We start from the raw sequence: 21,431 nt of genomic DNA on the forward strand, positions 1-21,431 counted from the left end.
TCTAACTTAGGATATAATTCTAAAAAAATTAAAAATAATAATAATTAAAAATAATAAATAAATAAAAATATTATTAAATTATTATTATAATAAAAAAAGGGAAAAGGTATGCAAAAAAAAAAGAAGAGAAGAAGAAGAATAAAATTGCTTTCGGCCGCCCACAACAATCGTTGTATATAATAATAATATAAAAAAAAGGGGAGAGAGAGAAAAAGAAGAAATAATAAAAAAAATGTGTGGGACCCACTGAATTTTTATAAAAACTCACCAGTTCCTTCATTTCTTCATTCCTTCTTTCGTGCATGAGCTGAGGCAGAGAGAGCATCTGTAAGCCAAGTTCACCGGTGCTGGGTTTTAAAGTAAGAATTTTTAATAGGATATTTAGGGTGTGATTTTAAGCTTTTCAAGACTAAGTAAATGTTCTAAAATTTTTTCTTAGTCATCCTTCTTCTTTGGTTTCTGAGTTTGTAGTGGTAAAAAATTTAAGATCTGGAAGAGGGATGAATTTATGTTGAATAAATATGATTTTTGAGGTTGTCAGTAATATAATAAATGTTCTAGAGTATAAATTTATTAATGATCTTTGAATTTGTGGCTTGTGGATCAAATTCTAAACTAGATCTGAAAATATATGTTGATTTATTGAGGTTTAGATGATTATTTGGGATGAGAAATGAATTATTATGGTTATAGGATTATGATTCTAAGCTAGAGACTCAATTTTTAATTTTTGGGTATTTTAGGTACGAATTTATGAAATAAAAAGAAAATTTTGATAATAGAAATTAGTTTAGAAGTTGATTTTTAGATTATTAATGTTTATTGATAATTAAAAGAGGAGTTAAAAATTTTACTTAATAGTATTAACAATAGATTTGTATTAAGATTGAGATTAAGAATTATGTTATATTTTTAATTCTATTATTAGAATTATTTTATTAGTTTCAAAAATTGAAACTAATATTTATAAATAACATGTTATTTGTAGATTGTATTACTGGTGAAGATTGTGGTGAGAGAGAAATTTTAAGGAATAATTTATTGAAAAAGCCACAAGGTAACCATGCTTTTAATTTGTGATTAGTGTTACTTCATGTTAATTGGGTGATTATTGAGAAAATTATGAATTTTGTAATATTGTATAATCGTGCAATATTATTATGAATTTGTTTGATTATTGTGGGAGGTGTTGAGAGACTTGCTATTATTGTTGTATTTATGTGCCACGTGATACGCCCCTATTGGAGCTCAATAGGTGGCTTGTAAGGGTTCGAGCTAATCTACCTTTGGCCGGGTAATTTAGCACCGAGTGAGGGCTACGGCTCGAGGTTAATGGAGGGATATAAGGATGGTTGTTTGTGTGTGTTGTAATATTTCTTATATTTGTTGGAATTATATTATTTTTAATTCTCACTTAGTAAGCACACACTTAACTGTTTGTATACACTATCATAAATTGGCTTTGATTACTGAGACTTTTGAGTCTCATTATGTGGTTAACAATTTTTAGGAGAAGAGCCACAAGTGACACGTGGAGGAGTCCCAGAGGCTTAGTGGTATAAATCCACTATCTCTTTTGGGTATTTAATTTATGATTTATAATATGTTATATTGCCAATATTAGGGCTTTTTGTTTATTGTCAATTACATAAATATATAAATGTAATCATGCCTTTCAAACTATTTCTATTTTTGGTACAATTTGGATGACTGTAATTTTAATATTTGATTTACTTTGGATTGGTTAAAATGGCATGATTATAAGGCCAAATAACTGGCTTGTGTTTAAAATTGACTAAATTGCTTATTTTACTTGTTGGGAGTATAAGGATGGACAAATGTGATTTAGTTTACTTGTTGGGAGTATAAAGATGGACAAATGTGATTTAGCCTAATGGCATGTGGGAGGTAAAAATTTATCTAAAATGTTATAGTGTGTAAGTTGAAGCCAATTATAAAATATTTTATATTGAAATTATTGATATAAAAATTTAAGTCAAGTGACTCAGTGGTACCAGATTCAGCCTGAACTACGCTAAGGTGGTAGTGGTTGCGGGATCGAATCTGGGAAGGTTCCAAAAGACCTCAGTTAGGCGGGGTGAGGAATATGCTCAGTACCACCTGGGCTAAAGCCGGCATTACCTTGTGAGAGGGAAGTGTCCAGCACCTGAGAAAAGATCCTGGAGAGGCAGTGGTGACCCAGGAGGGCTGTTATATAAGTAACAAAACAAGTCATTTAAAGGTATGTTTGAGAGTGCAAGATGAAATGAAAATAAATGATCATTAATGAAATAAAGTAAGAAGTATAATGGAATAAAACATTATATTATTTAGAAATTCTATTAGAAAAATAAATAATTTTATTTAATCATTATTTAAGAATAATTATAAAATTAATAGATTTAGAGTAGGTCATAATAATGTTTTCTGGACTCAGGCCGAGAGAAAAGTGAAAGAATGAGATGGGGTAAAAAGAATGAGGACAGTTTTGTAATAATATTAATCATGTTATGCTATTTTACCATCGATGCCCAAATCATGAGGTCTATGAAAGGCCACCCCAAGTTATTCAATTCTCTTTTAAAAAATATCTCATAAACAATGGTATAATACTTTCACCCAACACACTCCATTCAATTACATTCCCAAAAAAAAAAAAAACTTCCAAATGCTGCAAAAAGGTCGTGTCATTTTGAGGGATCTTCTAAAAACATTAACAGTAATTACTTTGCGTGGAAACAGTTATATGCCTTATTTATTAACTGTCACTGCATGTTTAGAAGGTGGGGACGTACCTGTGGCATTAGAAACTTATTTGGATAATTTTTAAAAATATATTCAAACCATATTTAAAATATTTTTTTGAGCACGAAATATATTTTTTATTAAATTCAACAAATAATTAGACCTACTAAATGTACTTTTAGCACATGTAAACTGAAATCCAAACGGATAGTAGAAGTGTCTCATTTTTCCTTTATCACTATAAGATCAAAACTCTTCAACAATAATATTTAATATTGTTGATAAAAAATAATATTTAATATTTGATAAAATTATTATTATTATTAATTTTATATAAAAATATATAAATAAGTCTGAACTATTAAAATTTGATCTAAACAATTTAAAATTATAATATTTTATTTATATATTTTATAAAATTATAATAAAATTTTTATTAAATATTAAATAGAATTATTGAAATTTTGATATAATGGTGATAACAAAAAAAGAAATGGAAAACAAAGACAAAGGAGGGAGAGAAAAGAAGGGCTGGGTTGTGGCAGCCTCTAAACTCAGGTGTGAGGTGTCACGTAGGCACCGGTCGAAGTCGCAAGACTATATGCATTGGGCTTTCAATAAAAGCCTGATAAGAATTACTAGTTGTCACTGGTTAGTGCTTAAAAGCTCATTTGATTAACTCTTTAAAACATATTTAAATTATATTTAAAATATTTTTATCAAATTTAATAAATAATTGAATCCCTCAAATATACTTTTATCAAATGTGAACTAAAAATTAAACACATGCTTAGATGATTGATTGTTAAATCGTGTGTGCCATTCCAACTTATGTAAAATGCTCGTACTTGATCCATAAAGGGGACTTTAAAAAAGATTACAAGTATTGCCATGTACACATGAAATTATCCCATCAAAATTAAAGAGAGTTAGGTGTATTCGTGATGATACCTAAAAAATATTTTTTATTCATTTTTATTAAATGTATCATATTTAAAAATGATTTTCTCATATCCTTCACTCTACTTATTAAAAATTATAAAAGGATAAACTTAAGGAGAAAATGACACTAAAATCATTTTGAATTATCCAAATGACATTTTAATCCCTCTAAATACGCCCGAAGTCCTTATAAACTTTTTTGTCACTAAGAAATTAATATAAAAGTCTAAATTTTCGTGATTCAAATAAAGATTTCAAACTTCATAATAAATACTTAGAAACTTATGAATTGCTATTAAATTCTTGAAATTTTAGAAAGAAAAATTGTGAATATTATAACAAATTTTATGGATGAAAATTGATATTTGCAACACTTGAGGAATATCAAGATTTCAAATGTGAATTTATGAATTGCTATTAAATTTTTGTGAATTTGAGAAAAAAAGTTGCAAATCTTATAACAAAATTTATGAATGGTAGTTGATATTTGCAACAATTAAGAAATATTAAAATTTTAAAGGTGAAATTGTGAATTATTTGTTGAATTCTTGCAAATTAAAAAAAATTGTGAATCTTAAAATAAAACTTGTGAATGACAATTGATATTTACAACATTTAAAGAATATCAGGATTTCAAATGCAAACTTATAAATTGTTATTAAATTCTTGCTATTTAAAAAAATTATAAATTTTAAAATAAAACTTATAAATTAAGGGTACGAAGTATTTGTTTTGAGGTTTGAGATTTTTAATTCAATTAAGAGTAATTTAATCTTTTATATTAATTTTTTAATGATAAAAAATCTCTAATAACTTCAAGAGGATTATAATATTTTGAGAGATCAAAACATCATTTACATAATTTAAAGAGATTTTATTGTTATTTTTTAAAAAATTTAAAAAAGGTAGTTAATTATTCATTTTATACAAAATAACAAATAAAAAATATTATTTTTTTTAAGAATTATATATATATCTAATCAGGGAGAACAATTTATGAATGGTGTGTTGATAAAGAGATTAAGAATAATTTTTTATCCTCCAAGACAAAAAAATAAAATAATTTATTCAGTAATAAGTCTCAAAACATAAATATTATTTTAAAAAATAAAAAATAAAGATATTTTTTAAATGTTTTGAGATTATTGTCCTATAAAATAAAAAATATATTATTATTATTATTATTATTATTTTATTATATATATTTTATAAAATATTAATTTTTAAAATAATAAAATGAAAATAAATTTACCAGCTTTGTTGTTATTATTATTATTATTTTGTTAAAGAAAGAATTATTCATTTGATAAATAATTTGATGAAAAGAAACGAGTTGGTGACTAGGTCGTGCTCACTCCACCTCTCTCGGTGGGCCTCAGATTGACGCTGTGTTTCTCCTCTGCACAGATTCATAGCGCTTCACATTCTCTCTCCATAAACGCGTAAGCGAGTCAACTCCTTCTAAAACTCAGATCTGGAGCCTGATGAACCCGGATATGTCATCCCCGACAGGATCGTATTGGTGCTATAGATGCACCCGATTTGTTCGCCTTTCGCATGCTCAGGATCATATTGCTTGTCCCTGCTGTCGAAGCGGCTTCCTGGAAGAGATCCCGATCAACCCATCTCCATCTTCGTCTATGTCCATCTTCACCCTTGAACCTCAAAATTCCTTCAATTTAAGGAGACAAGGGTTCCGGAGAAGACGCCGCAATGCCGGCAGCCACTCTTCCTTTAACCCAGTGATTGCTCTCCGCGGACCTGCCCATGGCGGTGTCGCGGAAGAGAGCGGAGATCGCGAAGGAAGTGGTAGCTTCCAATTGTACTATGATGACAATGATGGTTCCGGTCTGCAACCATTACCGCCGAATATGTCGGAGTTCTTGCTCGGGTCAGGATTCGATCAGGTGTTGGAGCAGATTTCACAGATCGAAAATAATGGTCTCGGGCGGCTGGGGAACCTACCGGCGTCCAAAATGGCCATTGGATCGATGCCGACGATTGAGATAGGGGAGCAACATGTGAGTACGGACATACACTGTGCCATTTGTAAAGAAGCATTTGAGCTAGGTTCAAAGGCATCTGAAATGCCTTGCAAGCACATCTACCATTCGGATTGCATTGTTCCGTGGCTTTCAATGTGCAATTCGTGTCCTGTATGTCGCAATGAGCTGCCTTCGGATAGAAACCACTTGGAAAGTAGAGTCTCAAGGCAAATCGATGAAGAAACAATAGGATTTACGATATGGAGGCTACCAGGTGGGGGCTTCGCCGTAGGAAGGTTTCCTCATGGTCGCGTTGATGGGGAGAGTCATTTGCCAGTTGTATACACAGAAATGGACGGTGTGGTTAGTGCAAATGGCGTTCCTAGAAGAGTTTCCCGGGCAATGAGAAATATTAGACTTAGCGAAAGTCGTGGATTGAGGAGAATATTTCGCAGTTTCTTGGCATTCTTCGGGAGGCTTGGATCTAGGTCAACATCCTCCTCCTCTTCATATTCCATTTCTCAGAATGGACCCCTGAGTGGAAGCCTCAGGCAATTAAGTTCAGTATTCAATAGGAACTCGCAGAGCCGAAGTAGAGATTGGGTAGTGGAAGATATATAGAATAACTTTAGCAGTATTTGAAAAGAAAAATAATAATTAAAGCATACACTTCCAGTCAAGAAATTTACACTGCAAATATATCATAGAATTCTTAACTATGAATTGTCGAAGGATGAAACGTGATGGGAGAGCTGGTCTCTTGACGATTGGTTTCCTGAGAATGAGATGCCAAGTTTTCTTGTTCGGTGAAAATACTCATTAAAGGGTGCAATTTTGCACTTGAAAGTTGATAAAGAGTTGTTGTAGATGGAAAAACAAGTATATGTTACAATACGAATTGAGCCCGGCTGTCGCAGAGTAGTACACAGGGCATAATTGAGAAGGATGAAATGCAATTTTATTCCTCGCGTGCCTAAATTATGGATTCGTTTATATCATGTTTTATTTAGTTGCTTGTTTCTTGTTATTGATTACTGTCCAGTCGACATTGTTTTATGAGCTCCATTTCAACTTGTAGCGTCATTGTGGTGCTTCAAATTGGGTAAGCTAATCTAATTTTGGGATGACTAGTTTAAGGGAGCCAATTAACTTTGACACTTTCTTTTGGACCCTGCTCTGTGATCTTTGACCAAGAAAGAAAATAATTAGCCATAGAATTTTGAAGTTATGTCAATATTGTCGCTTTCAATACCCTTTGGCCCGACTCAGCCATAACTGTGACAATGAGAGTTGCAAACACAATCAAGTTAGTCATTCAGTCTCCTTTTATTCTGTGCCAATCTTCCAATTGTTATCTGCCACATACGAAGCACAAGAAGTCACGTTCTCCCATTGCTAAAAAAATAATTGTTGTATTTATAATCGGTCGCATCTATCGGACCCTAGAAGACCATTCTGAGAGCTTTAACCCAATGGCATAAGGCTACAAAACTTGTTTCATTCGCAGAGGGCATGTCAATGGCCCAAAACTCTAGCGCAACGTGGTTGTTTTCCCTATTACGTCCTCCACGCTTATAAGAAATGCTAAACCAGACAACGATTAGACAAAAGTTCAACAATAATACCATCCTCTTTTAGCGCAGCTAAGGTAGTTCTCTGCCATTTGTCTCTACCTTTTGTTTCTCATTTCTCACAAGCTTGTTTAAGTTAGGAAGATGTGGTTCTTGCTAGAGAGTAGAGGACAATATTGCTTTGTTCTACTCTCTTGTTTAACTTCACGTTCCCTCCTTCGCAGACATTGCTCATTGCTATACTTTCGTTTTTGACTTCTTTCAGTCATTCATTGATGATGACATGGTCTGTTTTAATATGAAATTAGCGTCTTGCTGCTGCCACTTTTATTCAAACACACTCCAATAAAACCAAAAAAAATTCTTTTGGATCTTCCATTTCATCGTTAGTCTTTCCTTTGAGCTCAAGTTTATGCTTCTCTCTTGAGGGTTGCATTAAAGTGAACCATACATTGTCACTTACTCCAAATTACTATTGCTTGTCTCTGTAAATGATTGTTATACTATTATTGCACAAAACATAAGTGATCAATAGCCATGGCTCATTTGTAGCTCCCAGCTGATAGCGATGGGGGTAGATTATCATGGAATGGATTATTGGATTGGCCATCCTGCATAACTCTGCCTTACTCAAACTCAGAGTGATGCGTCCAACTTCACAAGTGTTTTCTCGAGAGGATATCTCTTCTGTCAGGTTCCCAACCTTTGGTCAAGAGTTTCTCTCATATCCTTCATTGTTATCATCATCATCCCTAGGCACAAGGAACGTTACAAGCAAGTTCCCGCATATTCTAATCTTCTAAGGTAGAACCAATGAAAGGGAAAAAATTCAGGCATTAGCTGCCTACAATTGAACACAGGAAAGTGGTAGGATTTTGATTTGGACAGTGTTGTTCTTGCACCAGCTCTTTAGACAAAAAAATGGCTCAGAGGCCTTTGACAGCAGACAAACCACCCATAAGCAGTAGTCCATTATCTATCTGTTGGCCCCTTTTTTCCCTGTGAATCTTGGTTAATAAAGAAAATATTTCTTTGCTCTGCCTTCAATGGCAATTTCGCGGCATTTTCTTCGGGAAGCTACAAAGAATGCTATCGGCACCACTGACTTCCATTACTTCCGTTTTTTTCATTAGAAAATTGTAGTTTTCTCCTCGTTTCCCTCGAATTGCACTGAAATACGAACAATATAACTAAAGAATTGAATCACCTGACATAAACCTCAAGCAGGTGCAGCTTGTTGGCCCATAGCCCATACCGGTTTTGGAGCTATGTCACTTACAGAGCATCCTATGCGTTCTATGTTGCATTCAGCAACAAGAGAAGATGGGATCAAACCTATACTGTATGCTGATAAGATGAAATTACATTTTCAGCTCGTTTTCCCCAATGGCTCGTTCTGTGATCAATTAGAAGAAAAATACTTCAATCCAGCATAACGCTGCATAGACGCAGATGAAACTAGACAGTTGGTGATTAGCAAGGCTGTAAATTAACTCAGAAGCTGGCATTCATGCATTGTCTAGTGACAAGTAGCCATTAACACTGACGATCATCCCTTGTTTAATAAATTAAGCATTGATCACCATAAAATTATGGGTGAAAAATCGAAGAAGATTATTACACAGAGGGAAGGGGGGGAGAAACAGGGACATGCTTTCGCATATTAAAGACTTTTTTGAGGATTCTTAACCGAAAGCAAAACAAAGGCTCGGTGGTTGATGATGGATGATAATATCACATGAAGAATATGAGTATAAATCAAGGCTAGAAGAGGAGTATGGCTAAAACATGAAAGTTTTTTAGGCAATGTGTAAACCACAGAAGTCATACCACTTAATCCGTAATTACAATGGAACCATAAATCTAGAGATATTGAAAGAAAAGAAAGAGGAAAGGATCTCTGGGAGATGGAAAGTTTTTGGCTCAAGAATCGCGGTGCTTGTGCCAGCAAACTAACATGGCGACACGGCGTCTCATAATGTAAAATCTGGCTTTATGTTACTTAGCTAAATCGGTGCATTTGCGGGCGACAGAGGCGTTCTTTTGGGAATAGCTCCGGGGAAGATTGTATATGGACGATGGAGCCTTGTGAGATAAGCTCCGGAGGAGAGGGGAGTTTGAAGTGGAGGTGTTGCTTGGGAATAATGGCAGGGTGGAGCCATGGCTGCTCGAACCTGATTCTTTGTTGGATACCTTACACTTTGGGTCCATCCTGGATGCACAATTTCACAGCTACTACTAGCTATTATATATACATATATATAAACCACCTTGGCCCAATGAGATAGGTAAGAGACGGGGCAGAGTTGCATCTCCCTGGGCGGAGGTTGTATAAATAACGGCTATCAATAAGTACGTCAATAATTAATGCGTACATTTTTCAGGGCATATTGGATAGTGCGTCAAGCTGTGCAAGATAATGTACTTGCTCCGAAGTTTAGTCTCGTATACTCCATGAACCAGCATGTTATATGTCGGCAAAATGCAACGTTTACTGGCTCTCGTACCAAAAAAACGTCAGTAATTAATATCGTATACTTGAGCATCAGTGCCTGTGGTATGTCCAGTCTTCACGTAGGTTCAGTGATAAGTAAATTAATGTCATGAATTAACTTATACGTTAACTGGTTTCATATTTATAATTTCAATAATGTACGAGTATTTCTCAAATTGGTCTTATATGTTAAAAAGAATAAAATATTCTACATGCTGGCTCTCAAGTTTAGTACTTTAGTATATGGATAAGGAAAAGCATAACGTTTAATTTCTATAATTTTATCAAGTTTTACTTTTACCTTTTGTAGGTTTTTTTCAATATTTTTTAATCTTTATATGGACTAAAAACACTAAAAAATTAAAAGTATAAGAACTTAAAAAACAAACATCATCCAATTTTTTAAAAACTATAAGAACTGAAAATATTAAAAAAATTTAAAAGCAAAACTTGATGAAATTATTGGGACCAATGATTATGTATTTCTTATAAATAATTAGAGTATTAATTTAAAAAAGGAGAAATCTCTTGTACCGTTAATAAATAGAGGTATCAATAAGAATTGACCCAATCTTTATGGGCCTTGTCTTTAGGTGCTCAATCAGTTAATCTCATAATTCCTCTCACCCTAAAAGTTAGCATTTCTCTCAAGTTTTGCTTTTATTAATAACTTGGCTTAGGGCCTGGCCAAAAAATTTGCAAATTTTTTTTAATTAAAATGTCTAACTATACTAATACATATATGTAAATTACAAAGTGCCTTAATTGAATATTTAAAATATCAATATTTTTTAGTCTTTATTATCATTAATTTTAAAAAATTTTAGAGGGAAATCCACTTGGATGAGGTGATGCTTTTTCAACAATATCACTAACTTCATTTTCATTGCTTAGAATAAATATTTAACAAATTATGTTATTTTTCAATATTAACTTAAAAGTTTAGATAAATTATATAAATGAAATTATAAAAAAAACATAAGACCTTGAGAATAAAAATAAGCCCAAACGTTCTTTTTGCAAGACTTATAAGAACAAATTTAAAAACTTTTTATAAAAAAATCTTCTATCTTTTAAACTCAGCCTTCAAAATATAAATATAAAGGACATAAAAGGTAACTAGCAAGTTTGAAAACCCTTTTATATAAAAATCGTTTATTTTTTAAGCTCAGCCCTTAAAAAATAAAAGACATAAAAGATGGCTAGTTAAACATATCCACGGTTAAGCACTTATAAGCTAGCGAAGAATATCTTACGTGAGACTAGGCACAAGTGCCAATAATGTCAGTTGCCAAGGCTTAGCTGTGCCCAAAACTTCGACGTAATTTTTGATAAAATTAAAATTGAAATCTTAATATAATTAAATTATAAAAGTATGTTTGGTATGAAATAAAATTTTAATATAATTTTAATAAATATATGCACCTGAAATAGAAAAAGACAAAATTGCCCATTTCAACAGGGAATAAAAAAAAAATCTCCTCCATAGTGCAACGGCAACGGCAACGGCACAGAACCAATAGGCAGCATAGCAGTGAGCCTCAAACAAAAATGCCAAAAATAGTGGAGAGGATGAACATCGAATAGGAAGCGGCGGGTGGGTGATTGTGAAAGTTTGCTTCTATTATCATTCAGATATGAAATCCTTCATCATCAAGGGCAATAAAATGCCAAAGCCCATTGTTGGCTATGAAATACAAGGGTGTATTCCTGTCGTTGATGAGGAAAACCTTTGCGAGGCACTGGAAAGAAGAAGAAGAAGAAGCTTTGCTCATAGCTCTCACTTAAGAGTTTCAGTTAGAGGGAAGAAAGTCCGGCCAAAAAAAAAATGTTAGATGGAAGAAAGGATAAAATGCAAAGGCAACAAATTGTATAAAAAAAAATGCAGAGGCAACATAGAGATGGAAGGATAAAGACGTAAATTCCATGGAATGATGGAAGGATAAAGACGTAAATTCCATGGAATCTTATCAATTCCATGATTATAGGGGTGGAATGCAATTCAAGCCTTTTTGCTAAAATCAGAATTCTTGGCAACTACAATTTTAGTCTACCAAACATGCCCCACCTCAAAATTCATTTTCAATTCTAATTTCACATTCAAGATTTCTTTTTGCCAAATTAGGCCTAAATATTTCAAAACAAATGGTGCGTGATTTTACTCAAGAAAGCCTTGGTCCCATAAGCAATAGTATCATGTTGCATGCATGCACTTGAATAGTCAAGAAAACCACACAAAAGTAAATGAATTAATTGTTTAGCTTATAACTCAAATTTTTATAATTTACTGTGATTATATTTATATATTATTTTAATTTGAATTTATTATGTATTTATTTAAAATTTTAAGAGGTATTTATTATCATCCCAAATAGTGTTTTTAATTGATGAGAAGATCTATACATATGTGTTGTCTCCCAAGACTTTATTACTCATAATAAAGACAATTACTATAATTCTCATTTTTTTATAGTAAAATTTTTCACTCATTATTTGTAGGTTCTTTGTCTTTCACATTTTTTATGTCATTTTTTTATCATTTTTTAAATTTTTATAATTTTTCATTGAGAACTAAACTCTAGTTTATAATTAGAAATTAAGAGCAACTACTTGAAAATGAAAGTAGACAAGAAATGGGCAAAATTAATGAAATAACAATATATCCCAACTCAAAACTTTAAAATTCAAATTTACAGATTTTTTATTTATTTTATCTTAATTATTAAACCTAATTTTAGGAATGAGTTGATTGATTAATTTGTATATGGAGTAGTCATTCTGAAACGCCAAATGCGGTTCAATATTTCATTTTTGTTAAATCATTTTCTTGTTTTCCTCTATGACAAGAACAGATTGAAGGGAGGAAAGGACGGGTGATATCAACCTTGACAAGGAACCTAAGATTTGAAGACAAGCATGTTTTCTATGAAGATCATTTGAGTGGTCAAGAAAAAATTTCGAGCTAGTTAGTCATGAATTAAGTATCATTGCATTTACTAGTAAACAGAATATCGCCGAATTAAATTAAATTGTGTATGTGTCAAAGCAGCATATTTGATTTCTGTGAAAGCAGAATCATTGCCAAGTTATGTGTGAGGTAAATATCTAGGAGATACTAACTCTTAAAAATAAAATAAAAGGATCGGATAAGCAAATTGGTGTGCAGCTTGACTTGCTTATCAAGCATATTGATATAGTTTTGATGCTAAAATCTTTGTTCACCTTTCTATGAATTGCAAAATCCTTTTACTATCTGATTTGTCATAGTTTAGTGAAAAAATAAACATGGTGGTTGGCCAGGCAAAACATGTCCGACTCGAGCATGAACACTCCACAGGTAGCCTATCCCCGCATGGCAGATATTCTACGCCGTTTCGTTCCCCTTTTCAATTCCTTTCTGATTATATCAGTCCAACATTTAAACTTTAACTATCACTACTCACGCCGCCTAAGGCATGCCTAATTATTCCTTCAACTAAACGCTTGACTTTTGTTTTCTGATTTCTTAACCTTTTGTCCATACGCTCTTGTTAATGATATTTCTCCTTTTTATCACTTAAAAAAAAAGGGCCAGCTTGGATCACATGAGGTGTTTTTTAGTGAATTGGAATTTTCTGAGATCATATAACTTTAATCCTTTAAATTTACCTTCATTATCAATTTAATCTTTTAAATTTAATTTTTATCAATTTAATTTCTTAAATTTACTTCAATTATCTATTTGATCTTTATTATTTAAAAAAAAGATTGCACGGATAAAATTTGCTAACTTAAATAACAAAATATTGATAGCAGCCTTATAAATTAATTGGAAAAAAGTATAATTGTCAAGGTAAGAAAAAAAATAGACTCTAAAATTTTAAAAAACAAAAGAACAAAAAACATTATAAGAGATTATATTGATAAAAATTAAACTCATTTGAGGGCCATCAAACTCTTCACACATTACACTATTTTGAGAGTCAATTAATGTTTTAAAACATAAAAGACTTATGTGATAATTTAACAAAGAGATAAAGGATCAAATTGACGAACGTTAAATTTAAGAAACCGAATTGATAATTGAGATAAATTTAAAGGATTAAAAGTTTTGTTATTTCAAATTTTCTCAACTCACCACAATTTAAACCAAAAAAGAATGACAAATATCCCATACTGGTCCCCCAAAAAAATCTCACGGTGAATCTTAAAAACTTTAATAAACAAATCCACAATCACAAGCCTCTAATAAATACAGGCGATCGAATGCCAACTGGTAGTAGATAGCTCTATTAGTGCAAGCACTTCAAATCTCCAATAATTCTTCTTTGAATGGGAAATTCCATCGCTCAAATTTTCTCGATCTGCTATTTCCATTAAAAGACATTGATCAAGCAGAAATAATATATGAAAATGCATATGAAAAACTAGAAAACTTCTTGATGGAACGGGTGGCATATAATTTTGCTGGGAAGTCAACGTACGATGCATGCAAAAATAGTTTTTGCATGTCGGCTACGTTATGTGAACAATAAAGTGCGACAGAGAAATTCTGCACGTCCAAATAAAGGATCATTCGTATACAATTATGCATAGATCTAGAAAACAGCCCGTCTTTCATTTAAAAAAAATAAGACGACGTCTTCAAAACGAGCGAATGAGCGACTGCGACTGAACGGAGAAAAAGAGTGGGGATGGAGGAGATTTGAACACTTACAACGTCGTTTTGAAAAAGTGGAGAAGAAATTATGATGTAAGGGAAGTGGAGACGCCCCGATATTTGTGTGGATGTGTGCGTCTCTCTCTAGATTAAACCCTCCTCTTTAAATTAAATCCTCTAAATGCATGTTTTATACTCAATAGCCATCCATTCAAAAAGAGCCCTTCTCGCGGTTGTTCTTCCCAACCTTTCAGTTGCTCTCCATCTGTTTGGCTTTAATTGGCTAGTTAATTAATGAGGAATGACACTACATGTCTTTCTGATGCGAGGGCTCAATAAAAAATAGATTTTCTCTGTTATAAACAATTAAAAAAACAAAAGAAATAAAAAAATTAGCAAGATGAGTTTCTTAGCTGGTTGACACCTTTGTGATTTTTAGGCACTTTTTCTTTCCTTTGTCTAAGATACATCGAATTCCTAGAGCACTCGGCCGGGCATTAACATTCACGGTAATTTCTCAGGCATCTAAATCAAGGTTCATCATCAGATAAGCCATGTGTCCAAAATTAAGTTTCTAGTGACCCTCACACACATGAATCAGTTCTCATGAAAACGAAAAGTGAATTCTATGTAGGGGGAGGAGATGATATAAAAGAATAACTGCTTAGATTCAAATTAAATCTCAATGCGATTGTTGGATAATTCAAATATGAACGGATTTATTAAGGCAATGTGAAAAGTTTTGCATCAAATATAAGTTACATGTGGTCAGTAGAAGTCTTGCAAGCATGGCTTGGTCGTCATACTCGTGTAAACACAGTAATGCCGACCACCGAGAGGGCTGTGTATAGGACCGAGTCTTCGTAATTCCCGCCCCAGTGTTGGAAAATATACATGATGACATAAACCAATATTTCGTCCACAAAAACACATTGCTTTTCCTTCTACTTTTTATTCCCTTTTGGTGCCTGTAATCAAGATGTCCAATCTAGAAGATCCAACAAAATTGTTTCAGGGCTTCAAATTGAGGTCAATGTAGGCGGGTGCGGGAAGTGGAACAAGCTCACGGGCAAGGGGTAAAGGCCTGCCCTCTCCTGGCCCAATCCACTTGTTCTAAGCAACAATTGCATAATTGACTCGTTTCCTATAGCGAACTTTTCACGATTACACTTTTTTTAAAAACCCATACACAATGATACCGTTTTTCCTTCATCAACCGATGGAGTTTTAGTGTACGGAGTTCTTAAGAAATGCGGTTGGTTCAGTCGAACAAACTTTATTCATAATATAATAAAATGAGAAGCAGGAGATTAGACGATATATAGTACTAGTAGCGATTGACGACGTTAATTCCTTACGAGCGTTAACGGAATAAGAAATCTGCAGGCACTCTGTGATATAGTACTATTGAAAATCCTTTTCCACGGCCGAGCTCACAACTTGTATATCCCTCTAAGCTCTAATGCATAAATCGAGACTCTTCTTTGGCCGCGTGTTCCCTTTTTCTTCTAAAGAAAAATATTTTCCTGGAGTGATGAAAGTTCTTTTTCGCTTAGCCTCTTGCATATACTTCACCCACAAATGTTCTCTTTATAAATAGCCGGGATATGGGAGTAGGCCGAGAGTTCACAGTCATAGACAGGCAGATAAAACTAGGCAGATGGTAAAGCGACAAGAAGAGGGACGGAGGGTGGATCGTTTAGTACTAACTGCAAATTAACAAGGGAAGTACAGTGTACATGGCTAGTTTAGCACCAAAAAAAGGTCATCTTGTGAAAAGCAGCAGCAAAGAACAAAAACTAATTAATATGGACGCACATAGTCGTCTGATTCCCTTCGCTGCAAGGCACAGATTTTAGGCAGGACTAGCAAAACTAAACACACGCCTGCTGCCTCGCCAAGAAGAACTCCTCCAGATCAGGGGGCTTGAAGTACCCATTCTTGGGCGGCTCTCTTTCCCTCCCCGCTGAAAACGGCTTCTTCCTCGGCGGTGGCGGGGGCACCAACCTCTGCGGAATCTTGCACTCCCACCTCTCCGGCGTCGAACATCCAACGTTCTCCTCCGCCCCGCCTCCGCCCGAGCTCATCGGCATCGTCATCTCCATGTGTCCAATAAAATGGAAGCAGTGGAGGGAAAGAAGGGAGAGGGGCGGGTATATATAGGAAAGGGGAAGAAGAGCACTTGGCTGGTGGGGGACCATGGGTGTGACCGTGTGAACCCTTTCAGCACTTTTAGCGAATGGTAGTACTTGCGAGTGGCTTCTTCTGGAACACGCTCGGCCTTCGTCCCGTTTTGTGGATGCGAAAGTGACACCTGTGCAAGTCTTCCCATGCACGTGGCGCGTCTGCGTTCAGGTTTGATGATCTACGTGGACATGTCACGTGGCCCCCTCTTGGGGTGCTTATTTGCTCCCAATGACTAGCGAGGAAACAGCCGACCTCAACTCTTAAGAGGACCAAGCTCATAAAGACTTAAATTTTTAAATTTAATTTTTTATTTTTTACTTTTTTTTAAGCCGAGTTTTTATTTAAAAAGTTTAAGGCCAAATTCATAAGTCTTATTTTAAAAAAATATAAAATAAATTAAAATAAAATTAAACACTATAAATTAATTAAAATATTTTAAAATTAAAAAAAAATAAAATTTTTATGATCTTTTAAAAATTAAACAACATATATTTAAAATTCTAATAATGAAATTTAAATATTGATTAAAAATATTTTATTTTTTTATAAATATACAAACATAATAATTATAAAAAAATAAAAAATATCAAAAAACTATATATTGCATAGTGATATTAATTAAATTATATTAAATTAATTTTAAAATAAATTAAAATTAATAATAATATAATGTGTGTAGGATCAAGGCTTTAGATAAGCAAGTCCTTGGCTTTAAACATGTGTTTCACCAGATAAAATAATAATAATAATAATAATAATAATAATAATAATAATAATAATAATAATACAGGGCCTAAAAGGTCGCTCGGGTTCAAGCTCTTTTTTATAAGGCTTATCACGTCTATGCCCTCAAGCGTGATTACTTAAAAAAATTATTTTAAAAACTTAAACCTTTATTTAAATAGGACCTTCAAGCCTGACCTTTCAAGTCTAACTCTTATTCTCGATTCTAGTGACCACCCTCCACCCACAAGAAACCTGTGTAGGCAGTGTTCCCCACTTTTCATTCTCATCCTTGTTTTTTTAATTATGCATATTTATTTTTTATCTAAAATATATGACATTTTTTATTAGTTAATGTTTGTTCAAAAATAAAGCAAAATTATAATATTAAATTGTTCTATATCATGAATATTATTGTTAATTGTATTTATATAACAAAAAAATGTAAAGTAATTAAGATAAACTATTTTTAATTATTTAGGTCAGTTTCCTATGTCATTCTTTTCCTTCCTCTTTCTCTTTAGTTAATTTTTGAACTAGGGTTTACTATGAGAAAATGATTTTTAAACTCAAAGGCCATTAGGTCTAAACCCATTAGCTCATATGAAGTCAATAAAAATTATTTGAATTATATACTCCTAAGTTTGATGATTTAATGTTCTCTTGTGAATGCCAAACGAGTCCGTATTATTGAACATAAATTTTCATTTATTATAATTGTTGAAGGTTGTTGATAGCCATCAATGGTAGTTATTAATTGTAATGAAATTAATTGAAGTTAATAGAAACTAATGCGCCTAATGGATGTGAGTAAATACAAGAGGTTGAGGGTTTTGAGTAATTGAAGTGCTAGAATTGGAAACTAACAGTATGTTAATGATGATGTTAATGATGATCAGTGCTATTAGTTGTAGATTAATCATTTGTGCACTATTTGAGCTTGGAACTAGCTTTTAAAGCGAGTTAACATTGATAATAGATTTTTGACCTCTTAAAAATTTAAAGTAATTAAAGGAATCTAATTTTGTGCATTGACTTGTTTGATTAACTGTAGAGTTTTAGAAAAGCTTGTGCAACATGTAAAAACTACTTTCCATAATTGTTATGTTATGAGTTATATTTTTAAAATGACGAATACAAGTATGGCTTTGAAACTTGTGGTTAAGTTACTTTGAGTTAAATGATTCTAGAAAAATGTGAATGTTGATGTCAATATCAAGAATTGATAATATGATTTTCAAATGGAAAGCTTGCAATTGTTTTCCTAAAAATAATGAGATGATGGCTTGTGAGATGTAAATGGGTGATTTTTATTGAATTGAGAACATGAAGGATGTGAACCCATTTTTGTGATGAGATTATGATGTTGTGAATGTGATATATGGTATACTAAATGCCTTGAACTTGATGTGATAATTCTTGGCATGCTTTGTGTGTTGAGCATGTTTGTTGAATGATCATATTGGTAGGAGTTCGCTCTAGGGAGAAAAGTAGTGTAAATATACGTGGTATGCCATCTTTTGGTAACCAAAGGCTAGCCCCTATCTCATTATTTTTCAAAGGACTTAAACCTAACTTATCTCTACTTATTCTCTTAGGAAGTTTGTTTAAAGTCAATGACATTCTAAGGATTCAAGAACAGGAGAAATTGTGGTCTAAGAGTGAGCGCACTAATATTTGGGCAGGCTGTTCCTCACAATTAATGAGTTTAGATAGTCCATTTATATGATAGAACCCTATTTGATTTAATAGCCCATGGTTTTTTGTTTGAGGTATTAGGAAGTTAGAAAGGAGATATTGATAATGTATATTATTGTTATCAGTCACGTGGTTGCTAAATTTGTGACTGTAATAGCCTGTGTTATGGATGGATGTGGATATGGTTTTCTATATAATTATATGCCTACTTTGAATGACATCCTAATTTTTAAGTTAGGGAATTAACTGAGGGAAGTGTGCATGATTGAGCATTTCTTTGTGGGATTATGATAAGTTAAGGTTTATTGAGGTTAATGAATAGCTAGCAATCTAAATGTGTTGGTTGTTTGAGACTTAGAGTGGTTAAGTTGAGGTTTGGTGATAAATTAAGGAGTATGTGGTGATTCTATTTATTGCAACTTATGGTCAAGCTTTGCAAGTTAAGGTAGTGCTCTCTATTTAAGACCACCCGTGGTTAAACCAAGTACATGTTTCAACTATCCACGATCTTAAACAACGGACTAGTTTAAGTGGCTTCAATCATCTATGGTTGTGAAATGCATAAGCCATGATAAGTTGGGATTGAAAATGCAAATAAAAGACCCTATGTTGAAAATTAGATTAGAATGTGTGAGAAGATGGGAGAAAACAAAAGGGCGATTTTGCTCGATTAAGGTGCAATTTCTTGAAACTTACTGAAAGATTTACAATCCAAAATAGCTCCCAAGCACTTGAATCTTCAACTCCTAGTAGAGGATTTTGCTTTTTCCTCCGAGCTCCCCAAAATACTTGACTTTTCTTTTGATTTTTTGAGTTGTTACATGGCTTATCAGTGCAAAAAATACTCCATGCATTGTAGCTTATTGTGCACAAGCCATAGTTTGGGGCGTAATGAGCAAAGTCTCACTTTAGTTCACCAAACTCAAATCTAATCCAATTCAACTTTTATCCTAATTCAACCTTAAAACTGTCTAATATCAAAAATGTCAATTTACAATTGAAAACATAATTAAGTTAATTAATTCTTAATTTGCTAATTTATCTTTAATTAAAAATTAGATTCTAAATTTTAAACTTAAGATGTTACAGTATATGCATGTCTAAAGATATATCTCATCAAATAAAGTCATAATCTTTAAAATTTCTTTATGTCAATACTGCTACGTGTGGGGGCTTGGATATTGCTCAAGATCTAGATTTATGGCAATGGGCTACAATTTTTTTTCGTTGAATAGAGGTTCAAACTTGATTAGGTCCAGGGAAGTTCCACCTTATTTGAATATCACAGCAGCATGAAATGGTTTAGGCCCAGTCTACTGCTTCAAAAACCCCCCCAAAAAAAAAAGGAAGAGTCAAGTGAGGTATGCTTCAAAAGATCAGGAACACATCTTAAGAGAATAGAACAAGGTTGTAGAAAAGTTGGCAAAGGTAGGTCTAAATACATTTTCCTTCTATGACATGGCTCCGCCTTCTCTGAGAGCCCTATTGCAAACCGAGTCTATTGGGCTGATGCCCAACTTTTCATTACTTTAGGTTTCTTCTGGGCTTAGACCACCTCTTGTATTAAAAAAAAAAACAATTTTGGTCACTCTCCCATCATTTGCTCGAAACAATGAACAAACACTCAAAGTTAGGAGTTGTTTCGTCTTGTTTTCAAAATTATTTTATAAATTAATTTTTAAAACAAAACAAAACAAAAATATATTTGGCCATGTTAATCTGAAAACAAATTTAGAGTTAAACAGGCGGCCAATAGTATTATTCACTAGTTGTTAATGATGATAACCTACTCCTATAATAGTAGTTGGTCACACTTAAAGATAAATTATCTTCACATTTTACAGTAGTAAAATGTAGTTTGCTTTAAATTAAGAAATGAAACAATGCTAAAATTGTTTATTTTTTAAAAAATAATAAAAATATTTTTAAAAATGGTTAAATTCAAAATACATATCCAATAATTTATTTATTCTTTATTTTTAAAAATAAAAACATGTAATTCAGAATTTTTCTCGATGTAAACAACGCTTCTCAATATTTATAATTTTAACATAAAAGTCATACATTTATATATACTAAGCAAACAAAGACATATCCAATCCAATTACATCAATATATCGGGAGCCGTATTATTATTTTGTAAGGAATGAATAATATAGCTAATTTTTCATAGTTTTAATAATTATTTTGATTTAAATTTAATGGTTGTTAATATATTTGATAGGATTTAAATGTAGGTATGAGAGGACGACGAAAAAAAAAAAAAAATAGTGGAAGTACGAGCTATGAGAAGATAAAAATAGCGAAAGGCGGACGGGCCGGCTTGGTTGCCAAGTTTGTTTTAGCCGACGTAGTGATGCCGTCCACCCACGAATTTTCCCCTCAAGAGAATGGGATACGATATCTGTTTTTTTTTTTTTTTTTTTTTTTTTTTTTTTTTGTGTAGA

The 21,431-nt window shown here is 32.8% G+C and overlaps 1 protein-coding gene across 1 annotated transcript; it reads left to right on the forward strand.

The window, feature by feature from the left end:
* The first annotated feature begins 5,043 nt into the window (after positions 1–5,043).
* LOC129316129 (E3 ubiquitin-protein ligase RDUF1-like) lies at positions 5,044–6,677 on the forward strand. Its single transcript, XM_054960399.1, has one exon. It carries the CDS (start codon positions 5,172–5,174, stop codon positions 6,291–6,293), a length of 1,122 nt encoding a protein of 373 aa, XP_054816374.1. The 5' UTR covers positions 5,044–5,171; the 3' UTR covers positions 6,294–6,677.
* Positions 6,678–21,431: the final 14,754 nt, after the last annotated feature.

This window comes from Prosopis cineraria, unplaced genomic scaffold (genome assembly GCF_029017545.1).
Source record: "Prosopis cineraria cultivar Desert tree isolate PC_DT_omini unplaced genomic scaffold, ASM2901754v1 PC7, whole genome shotgun sequence".
Classification (NCBI taxonomy): domain Eukaryota; kingdom Viridiplantae; phylum Streptophyta; class Magnoliopsida; order Fabales; family Fabaceae; genus Prosopis; species Prosopis cineraria.

What these genes read in the sequence shown, in the direction of transcription:
- LOC129316129 (XM_054960399.1), top strand. Translation starts at nt 5,172, where the DNA reads ATGAACCCGGATATGTCATCCCCGACAGGATCGTATTGGTGCTATAGA.